The following is an 11,091-nucleotide window of genomic DNA, read 5'->3' on the forward strand; positions in this document are numbered from 1 at the left end:
TTAAATAATATAAAAAAATGATGATATATGCATAGTTGTGATATTTAATAATAATGTTTATAATTTGATACATTTATATTTATTTTATATATAATTATTATATAAAAGTCACAATCACAAGAAAATAATTTATTTATAATAATTTTATTATATTTAATTTATAATATATGTATATAGTTTATAATATTTGTTTATATATATGGTTAATATATTTAATGCTGATAATATACATATCTATATATATAGATATAAAACGTGAACATGTTGTCAAATGAAGCATGGCTGGCTGGCTGGTGTTGGTGAGGAAACATGAGCGGATGCAGCGGTGTGACGAAAGCTTGAATCAGAGTTGTTGTTGGTCAGTTTTCAATCATATAATTTGAGTTATAAAACAGAGGAAGAAAAGACATCATTTTTTAATGAACCCCGAATTAGTAAAGCTTGATATCAGAAATATTTCTAATCCTGCCTGTGGTGAAGAAAGCTCCTTTCCGCTCATTTTGACTGACATTTACAAGCAATGGCGGTAGCACTGGCCGGGGACACCTGCCGCGGTCGGGGAGCATGGCTAGCAGTCGCCGGAGCTGGCGGTCGGCGAGTATAAGGGAGTGTCGAATGCGCCGGATGAGTTTCAGAGGAGCGATCGGCAGGTGGCCGACGACGAGGAGAAGCTGAAATTACCTCTCAATCGCGGCCCATTTCAGCTTCTCCTCGTCGTCGGCCACCTGTCGACCGCTTCTTTGAAACTCATCCGGCGCATTCGACACCTCCCTTATACTCGCCGACCGCCAGCTCCGGCGACTGCTGGCCATGCTCCCCGACCGCGGCAGGTCGTCCCCGGCCAGTGCTGCCGCCATTGCTTGTAAATGTCAGTCAAAACGCTGCGTTTTGGTCGAGAAGTGGAGTGAAGGAATAGAACGAGGATTTACAGGTGTAGATTCAAGACGACGAGGAGAAGCTGAAATGGGCTGCGATTGAGAGGTTACCGACCTACGAGGCTTTGTTGACTGCGGAATTTTATGGAAACAGGGTAGGGATTGAGATTCCTAAGATAGAAGTGAGATTCCAGATTTGTCAATTGAAGGAGATGGATATGTTGGCACTAGAGCTATTCCAACTCTGCTCAATTCTACGTTGAATGCCGTTGAGGTATTTTCTTTCTTTTGTCTCTTCATTTGCTTTCCTTTCCTGTTAATTAGAGTTGAGATTTTCTTCCGAGTAGAAAATAAGGTATAATTTTCTTTTCACAAGAGTAAAAGCAGTGGAAATTAGTGCTTGTGATCCCTAATTTCATGATTTTAGGAGAAATATTTTCTTCCCCCTGCTTTTTCTTTTTCCTATGTCAATGTTTTATTCCTTTCTCACCTTTCTTAGCTTTTGTACCAGTAATATCTGAGAATTATTTTCTCCTTGAAATGAATGAGAATAGGGAGTAATGCGAATGATTGGGCTTTCTCCATCGCAAAAAAGGGTTGTCAAGATACTCCAGAATGTGAGCGGAATCATAAGGCCATCAAGGTGAGTTCATGTTTCAGAAACACTAGCATGGTGTTCAATTTTTGTCTCCGAGGTTACTTCATGTGATTCATCTATTGATTTATTGTTCTTCAGGATGACTCTGCTTCTTGGGCCTCCTGCCTCTGGAAAAACAACTTTTCTAAAAGTTCTTTCAAGGGAACAAGATGATGATCTAAGGGTTTGTCCATCCTCTCTCCCCTTGAGTTTTTGTGTTTGATATGTCATCTCACCTTGTGTGCGGTTGCTGACAAAATGGAGGAAAAATGAAATAAAACTTGAATCATTTTGGTCTTTGGAAAATGAAAAACTCACTTGAGCTAGGCCAAGTGAAGAATCAAATGGACTATGGCTTTCATTTCTGCATACTAATAATTACTTTATGGACAGATAACTGGGAAAATAACCTACTGTGGTCATGAATTCAGTGAATTTGTCCCTCAGAGAACATGTGCTTATATCAGCCAGCATAATCTTCACCATGGGGAGATGACAGTCCATGAGACATTGAATTTCTCAGGACGTTGCTTGGGAGTTGGAACAGGTATGAAATGCTAGTTGAGTTGTCAATATGGGAGAAAGAAGCGGGTATAAAATCAGATCCTGAGATTGATGCATTCATGAAGGCCACAGCCATGGCTGGCCAAGAAACCAGTTTGATCACAGATTGTGTTCTCAAGGTTTATTACTCTCTGTTCTGCGCTTGCATCTTTATTCACTCATTTAACAAGCAGTCTGACAAGCCGAGCATCTTCTGATTTTCCATCAGATACTTGGGCTGGATATTTGTGCTGATATTATGGTGGGAGATGAGATGAGAAGGGGCATTTCTGGTGGACAAAAGAAGCGTGTTACTACCGGTATGTATGGTTATGTTAGAGAATTTTTGTGGAGGAATGTTTAATACTCGATTCTGATAAACACTCCAATTTTCTAACTGTAATGAATTATATCGAATGCAGGTGAAATGTTAGTCGGACCAGCAAAAGCATTTTTCATGGACGAAATATCAACAGGGCTGGACAGTTCCACAACCTTTCAGATTGTCAAGTTCATGAAGCAGATGCTCCATATTCTGACATAACCATGGTCATCTCTCTCTTGCAAACTCCACCTGAAACATATGATCTTTTTTATGACATTATTCTTCTTTCAGAAGGTAAGATTGTATACCAAGGCCCACGTGAGAATGTTCTTGAATTCTTTGAGCACATGGGATTTAGATGCCCAGACAGGAAAGAGGTTGCGGACTTTCTGCAAGAAGTAACTTCCAAGAAGGATCAAGAACAATACTGGTTTAGAAAGAACCAACCTTACAGGTATATCTCAGTACCTGAGTTTGCACGGAGCTTCAACTCTTTCCATGTTGGCCAGCAGAGTTTGGAAGATATTGGGGTTCCTTATGACAAATCTAGAGCCCATCCTGCGGCTCTGGTGAAGGAAAAGTACGGTATATCCAACTGGGAACTCTTCAGAGCATGTTTTTCAAGGGAATGGCTGCTGATGAAGCGGAGTTGTTTTGTATACATATTCAAGGCTACCCAGTTATTAATCATGGGAACAATAGCCATGACTGTGTTCTTGAGAACAGAAATGAAATCTGGTCAATTAGAAGATGCACCAAAATTTTGGGGAGCACTGTTTTTCAGTCTCATTAATGTGATGTTTAATGGGATGCAAGAGCTTTCAATGACAGTATTCAGGCTTCCTGTGTTCTATAAATAGCGGGATTTCTTGTTCTACCTTGCATGGGCTTTTGCCATGCCAATTTGGGTCCTGCAAATTCCTGTCTCCCTTATAGAATCTGGGATTTGGATTGTTCTTACATATTACACCATTGGATTTGCTCCTGCTGCCAGTAGGTAAATGTGAACTTTTTCCTTGCTTTTCAGTATGTTGGTTTAATGTTCACTGGACTCTCATAGTCTCACAAGTGGGAGTTTCATTTATTGACATATCTACAACATTTTCAGGTTCTTCAAACAGTTCTTAGCTTTGTTTGGTGTTCATCAAATGTCTCTCTCTCTCTCTTCCGTTTCCTTGCAGCCACTGGAAGGACACCAGTTGTTGCAAACATACTTGGTAGCTTTACTTTGCTCATTGTTTTTGTGCTTGGAGGTTATGTGGTGGCCAGAGGTGAGAAATTCATTTGTTTTTTATTGTTAAACTTCTTATTGTTTAACTAAGACACTGCACATAGTAATCTTGTACTTAAATATAACCATTTCCTTCTCGGTTTGCAGTTGATATTGAGCCATGGATGATATGGGGCTACTATGCTTCACCCATGATGTATGGACAAAATGCAATTGCCATCAATGAATTTCTTGATGAGAGATGGAACAATGTAAGTACTCCCATCTGTAGAAAAGAAATCTACTTATGAACTGCATTGAATTTTGACCATTTCTTTTGTGGGTTTTTTGCCATGCACATCCTACATATATAACTACATTGGTCTGTTAATTTCATAGCCAGAGCCATCAGATAAGCTTAATAATACCTTAACATTTCTTTTGCACAGCTTGTCACCAATTCCACTGATTCAGTTGGAGTAACACTTCTTAAGCAAATAGGCCTATTTTCAGATGAACGTTGGTATTAGATTTGTGTAGGTGTACTTTTCGCATTTTCTCTCCTTTTCAACATTCTTTTCATTGCAGCGCTATCGTTTCTCAATTGTAAGTCAATACTTTTCATTTATTAATTGGTTTATTTTATGGGATTGAGATTCATGTGTTGATTCTTTCCCCAAATTCAATTCCAGCTCCTGGTGATACTAAATCTCTACTTCTGGAGGACAACCCTGATGACAATGGTAGGAGGCAATTGACATCAAATAACGAGGGTTGGTTGTCCTACTCCTGCCTCTTGTGGATCTCAACTTGGTTGCTTTCCCTATTTTCTTGCTTGACTCCGTATGATACATTTGCCAAAGTAGACATTTGACTTAAAAGAAACCAAATAAACATCACCTTTAAGACCAATATTGCTTGTCTAATATCACATCACCAATTACAGGTACTGATATGTCTGTGAGAAATGCTCAAGGTAAAGGAATGGTTCTGCCCTTCCAGCCCCTTTCACTTGTATTCAACCATGTGAATTACTATGTGGATATGCCTGCTGTAAGTTTCTCAGCGCTTATATATCTACAGCATCCATGTGACAATATCTATCTCTGCTTTGTTTTTAGTAAAATTTGAAAAACAAGAGATGAAATGCCAACTATACTCTTGTGATTTTGTTGTTTTGGTTGAATACTTAAGCCATATGTTTCAGTTTTGAGAGCTTTCTACAGATACTTTTAGAGTGTTCTGAAATCAATGTAGATATCTGATGTTGTACTATAACTTCTATTGATGAACTTTGGTTCCTTATCAGGAAATGAAGAGCCAATGGGTAAAAGAGGACTGTCTGCAACTGCTGCATGATGTTAGTGGTGCTTTCAGGCCTGGTATTCTGATTGCACTAGTTGGTGTGAGTGGTGCTGGAAAGACCACTTTGATGGATGTGCTAGCAGGGAGGAAGACTGGTGGGTATATTGAAGGAAGCATAAGCATTTCTGGTTACCCAAAGAACCAAGCCACATTTACTCGGGTCAGCGGTTACTGTGAACAGCACGACATCCACTCACCATATGTGACAGTATATGAATCTCTTTTGTACTCTGCTTGGCTCCGTCTTGCTTTAGATGTAAAGGATTCAACACGAAAGGTATGTCACTTCTTCATTGGAATCACTACCATTATGTTTTAAAGATTATGCTGATGGGCAGTGTAGTTAACGTGATATTCTTTTTTCTTGTAGATGTTTGTTGAAGAAGTTATGGATTTGGTCAAGCTCCATCCATTGAGGCATGCTCTAGTTGGACTTGTGGGAGTAGATGGTCTTTCAACTGACCAGAGGAAGAGGCTCACCATGGCTGTAGAGTTAGTTGCTAATCCCTCCATCATATTTATAGATGAGCTCACATTTGGCCTTGATGCTAGAGCTGCTGCAATTGTGATGCGTACTGTAAGGAATACAGTGGATACTGGGCGAACTGTTGTATGTACAATTCACCAACCGAGCATTGATATTTTTGAAGCATTTGATGAGGTATATTTCAACTTTATAGTCGTTCCTTCTTGTAAGCTTGCTGCATTTCTGCCAATAATCATGAATGGTCCATGTCCTCTATTGTACCATCATATCATTTTTTATTTTTACAGCTTCTGTTGATGAAGAGAGGAGAACAAGTGATTTACGCTGGACCTCTTGGTCACCAGTCTCACATGATTGTTGAATATCTCGAGGTTCGTTTCCCTTTTTCTTTATGTGGTTTATTCCAACCCAATCACGCTACAACCATGCCTCATTTCTAAATTCTGATGTAGGTAAATCCAATTTTCTAGTCCCAAATGGTTCTTGCTTCAGAAAATGGGGAAAAAAAATAATGGAATAGAAAAAGAGCACTCTTTCTGTGTCTAAGTTTCTGATGTTAATTTCCATACAACTGAAATTTTTTGATACTTTGCATGAAGTTTCTTATATATTCTAACACCTGTTCTCTTCTACTTTCACTACAAAAAAATCCTGAAATTTTGGCTTGTGATTGAAAACGTATAGACCAGCAAGTATTTTGCCCAAGTACTGAAGGTTTTCAAAGCAAAGAACTTGATCTGTAGAGTCCAGATATCAGGTATCCAACTTAAACTAATTCCTGAAACCTCTTGCAGTCTGTTCCAGGGGTTACCAAGATCAAAGAGGGTTACAATCCAGATACCTGGATGCTTGAGGTCAGCACTTCGGCAGTTGAGGCTCAACTTGACATTGATTTTGCAGAAGTTTATGCCAACTCTGCTCTTTATCAGTCAGTAATAAACAAAATTAAGACCTTCCATCCTCCTTTTTTTTTTTGGCTATCAATCTCTCTTCCACCTCCCTTTTTGTGTGAGCATGTGGATGTCTCTATATTGATTGTTCCATCAATTTTCCTGTTTCATCTTTTTCAGGAGAAATCGGGATCTTATTAAAGAACTAAGCACTCCATCACGAGGGTCAAAATATCTTTATTTCCCCACCCAATACTCCCAATCCTTTGTAACTCAATGCAAGGCTTTTTTCTGGAAGCAGCAGTACTCTTACTGGAGGAACTCTTGAGTATAATGCTATCCGGTTCTTCATGACGATTGCCATTGGTTTTATATTCGGTGTCATCTTCTAGAGGAAAGGAGACCAGATGTGAGTCTACAGTTAATTATTTTTGAACCACATGCCTTTGTGCTTTCTTTACTTCCTTTACTTGGATATGGTTAATGAAGTTCTCTTACTATTTTGTCAACAGATACAAACAACAAGACCTGATCAATCTATTGGGAGCCACCTATTCTGTTATTATTTTCCTCAGGACTTCAAATGCTTTTGCGGTGCAACCTGTTGTAGCAGTTGAGAGGACAATATTCTACCGTGAAAAGGCAGCAGGAATATACTCAAGAGTTGCCTAATGCATTTGCTCAGGTGGGAGACAAAATAGTTCAGTTGCCGTATGTTTATGTATGAAGGGCTTTGGTATCTATGATTTATATGCATCTTTTCTGGTGCAGGTGGCCATAGAGACAATCTATGTTGCAATTCAAACCAGAGAACCGGTTTGAATTGCAACATAGATTGTCTCTATGGCCACTTGCACAAGAAAGGATGCATTTAAATCATAGATGCAGAAAACCTTCGTATATAAATATAATGCAACTGAACTATTTTGTCTCCCACCTGAGCAAATGCATTAGGCAACTCCGAGTACATTCCTACTACCCTTTCACGGTAGAATACTGTCCTCTCAACTGTTACAATAGGTTGCACCGCAAAAGCATTTGAAGTCCCTAGGAAAATAATAGCAGAATAGGTGGCGCCCAATAGATTGATCAGGTCTTGTTGTTTGTATCTGTTGACAAAATAGTAAGAGAACTTCATTAACCATATCCAAGTAAAGGAAGTAAAGAAAGCACAAAGGCATGTGGTTCAAAAATAATTAACTGTAGACTCACATCTGGTCTTTCAATGTGCTTTACCTACTTCTCAATGTATGGGATGATGGTTACTGCTCTTACTCCCGACTATCAAATTGCTGCTATTGTTAGTTCCTTCTTCTCAAATTTCTGGAACTTGTTCTCTGGTTTCCTCATCCCCAGGCCGGTATGTTTCCTCACTAACTCATGACATTAATGATGATGTAGTTATTGTTAGCAGGGGTCATTTTAGTCACTATGAATGTCACTTAACCTTGAAAGCATTTCATGTTTGCAGCTAATCCCAATATGGTGGAGATGGTACTACTGGGCTTCTCCAGTTGCTTGGACAATCCACGGCATTTTCGCATCTCAAGTGGGTGACATTACATCTGAAGCTGAAATAACTGGAAGGAGTCCAATGCCAGTAAATGAATTCATCAAAGACGAATTGGGTCTTGATCATGACTTCCTTGTACCTGTAGTTTTTTCTCATGTGGGTTGGGTCTTCCTCTTCTTCATCGTGTTTGCCTATGGCATCAAGTTCATTAACTTCCAGAGGTGATAGAGAAACTTGAATCCTTTAGTCAGGACACAGAGTGTAGAACATCATAGTTAATAGAGAGAACAGGAAAGTGTTTGTAGAATATTATAGTTAATAGAGAGAACAGAAGTGTTTCTTCTTCTTTTCCCCTTCACTCTTCTTTGTAAGTTTGCTCGACTGTGATTTTCATGTTGTTATCAGTATGTATAATTATTCTTTCTTATCGATTTACCATAACAAAGTTTGTATAATTACTTTGTATAATCAATTACAAAAGAACGCTTTATTAAAACAGTGTTTCTCACAGAGAACCTCCTTGCTTCAGAATAGTAATGGAAGGACATCTGAAGAGGTTTTCCAATTAATTTATAATCCGTTTGTGGGATTTGGCTAGCTCATTTTCTCAGCCATATTGCTTGTGTCTTTTCATGCCTGGATCCCCTTCTGTGAGGGGACTAGTATCAATTCTATACATGCAGGACCAGGTCTTGACGTAGGGAGGATTTGTTTCTCTTATACTCGTGTTTTAGCCTTATGGGTGACCACTTCCTCCACCCAAAATTAAATCTTCTGAAACATAGGATCTCTAGTGTGTTAGACTAAGGTGTCGTTTGTTTTTTTAACTTTTTACTGAAAGCAATTTGATTTCAGATTTTAAGTTCATTCTGATTGTGCTGAAAAAAACAAATGCCTCATTCTAAGTTCTGATGATGGTCACCGTAATTTTCTAGCTCAGAAAAGAAGTCCTCCATCCAAGTTTCTAATGTTGCAATGTCGACAACTGGACTATTTGATAGCTTACTTGAACTCTCTTATCTATTCTAGCATCTATTTCTCTTATATTTTCGTTACCAGAATCAAATTCATTTGGCTTTGATTAAAAACAGATGCACCAGCTAATTCCTGAAACCTCTTGCAGCCTGTTCCAGGTACCAAGATCAAAGACGGTTACATCCCAGCTACCTGGATGCTGGAGATTAGCTCTTCCACAGTAGAGGCTCGACTTGACATTGATTTTGCAGAAGTTTATGCATACTCCACTTTATATCAGTGAGTCATAAACAAAAATTTGGAAACTTTCTGGGGGGTTGGGTGTGTGTGTTTTCTTGTCTTCCCTGATGTCTTATGTCTTTGCGCCAATTGTATCCTTGATTTTCTCTTTTCTTTGTACTGTTCAGGAGAATTCAGGAGCTTATTAATGAACTAAGGACTCCTGCACCAGGGTCAAAGGATCTTCACTTCCCACCAATATTCCCAATCCTTTATAACTCAATGCAGGGCTTGTTTCTGGAAACAACATCATTCCTACTGGAGGAACACACAATTTAATGTTATCCGATTCTTCATGACAACCGTCATTGGAGTTCTATTCGGTGTTATCTTCTGGGACAAAGGAGACAAGATGTAAATCTGGGGTATTTATTTTGAATTACATGTCGTCATGTTTTCTACAATGGTTAATGAAGTTCAAACTGCATGCTATTTTGGCAACAGACACAAACAACAAGACTGGATGAATGTACTAGGAGCTACCTATGCTGCCATTGTTTTCCTTGGATTCACTAATGCTTCTGCAGTGCAATCTGTTGTTGCAATTGAGAGGACAGTATTCTACCAAGAACGAGCAGCGGGGATGTACTCTTGCCTTATGCATTTGCCCAGGTATGAGGTGAAATTATTCATGAGTTACAGTATATCACATCTTCATTTCTCTTCTCTGCAAAGACCCAATATGAAGGCCTTCAGCATCTATGATTCATATGGATCTTCTCTTGTGCTGGTGGCCTTAGAGACACTTTATGTTGCAATTCAAACCTTGGTCTATGCTCTTCTTCTTTACTCCATGATTGGGTTCCACTGGCAAGCGGACACGTACTTGTATTTCTATTACTTCATATTCATGTGCCCTACCTACTTAATGTATGGGATGATGGTGGTTGCTCTCATTCCTGGCCATCAAATTGCTGCTATTGTTAGTTCCTTTGTCGTCAGTTTCTGGAACTCGTTCTCTGGTTTCCTCATCCCCTGGCCGGTATGTGTTCTCTCTAACTCATGACATTATTGATGTTGTAGTTAGTAGGAGTTATCTTGAAAGTAATTTCATGTTTGCAGCTAATCCCAGTGTGGTGGAGGTGGTACCACTGGGCTTCCCCTGTTGCTTGGACAATCTATGGCATCATCGCATCTCAATTGGCTGACAAGACAAGTCCGCTTGAAATACCAAGACGCGACCCAATGCCAGTGAATGAATTCCTGAAGGAAAACTTGGGGTTTGATCATGACTTCCGTGTGCCTGTGGTCTTTGCTCATCTGGGTTGGGTCTTCCTCTTCTTCTTCGTGTTTGCCAATGGTAAAAGCATTGAGGTTATGGATATGTGGAAAATATGATTTTGGGATAAAATATTGTTGCAAGCCTAAGGGGGTTGTCAAACATCTTAAATTTCAAATTTGCTTAATGTTCAATCGATCCAATGTCAGAGCGACTGATCATCATTGATTGTCCCTGAGACCAAGGATCAAAGTGATTCATGGATTGATCAACTTTAATGAGAAAAATTTCCAACAAAATGGGTTGAATCAATCTTGTATCCTTCCCTACTCTTGTCGATTAATAGAAATAGGAGCAAAAGTACTTACAATCGCAAGGTCCAAATCATGGAAAAGTATTAGTTGTTATCATTGTGGCAAACTTGTGCGCATCATGAAGAATTACAAAATTTATAAGCAAAGGAAAAATAAGGGAACTGCCTAGGCAAATATGAAGACAAGAATACCAATAATGTTGCTTCTGAATTCTGATGATGACATTATAATTCAAGGCATGGATTGGATTGTTGACACGGGTGCATCCTTCCATGCGACCCCAAGATTGGATTTCTTCACATATCATAAGTTAGGAAACTTTGGGCCTGACCGAATGGGAGCCGTCAATCATGTGAGCTACAGTCAAGCGACAAATTTAACCTTAAAATACTAAACTCCTTTTTGAGATGGTGTCATTGTCTAAGAACGCACCTAAATTAGCATGCTCAAGAAGACTAA

At 39.1% G+C, this 11,091-nt stretch overlaps 1 protein-coding gene and 1 pseudogene across 1 annotated transcript; both read left to right on the plus strand.

The window, feature by feature from the left end:
- Positions 1-883: 883 nt before the first annotated feature.
- Positions 884-10,512, plus strand: LOC117916014 (annotated as a pseudogene).
- Positions 6,659-8,341, plus strand: LOC117916013 (pleiotropic drug resistance protein 2-like). Its single transcript, XM_034831810.1, has 2 exons — positions 6,659-7,692; positions 7,804-8,341. Exons 1-2 carry the CDS (start codon positions 7,558-7,560, stop codon positions 8,068-8,070), a joined length of 402 nt encoding a protein of 133 aa, XP_034687701.1. The 5' UTR covers positions 6,659-7,557; the 3' UTR covers positions 8,071-8,341.
- Positions 10,513-11,091: the final 579 nt, after the last annotated feature.

The sequence above is a fragment of the Vitis riparia genome, chromosome 6 (assembly GCF_004353265.1).
Source record: "Vitis riparia cultivar Riparia Gloire de Montpellier isolate 1030 chromosome 6, EGFV_Vit.rip_1.0, whole genome shotgun sequence".
Taxonomy (NCBI): domain Eukaryota; kingdom Viridiplantae; phylum Streptophyta; class Magnoliopsida; order Vitales; family Vitaceae; genus Vitis; species Vitis riparia.

Excerpts from the sequence above, each read along its gene's own strand:
- LOC117916013 (XM_034831810.1), top strand. The coding sequence starts at position 7,558 with ATGTGCTTTACCTACTTCTCAATGTATGGGATGATGGTTACTGCTCTT. Across the intron at positions 7,693-7,803 it reads GTTTCCTCATCCCCAGGCCG|CTAATCCCAATATGGTGGAG; the intron begins GTATGTTTCCTC and ends TCATGTTTGCAG.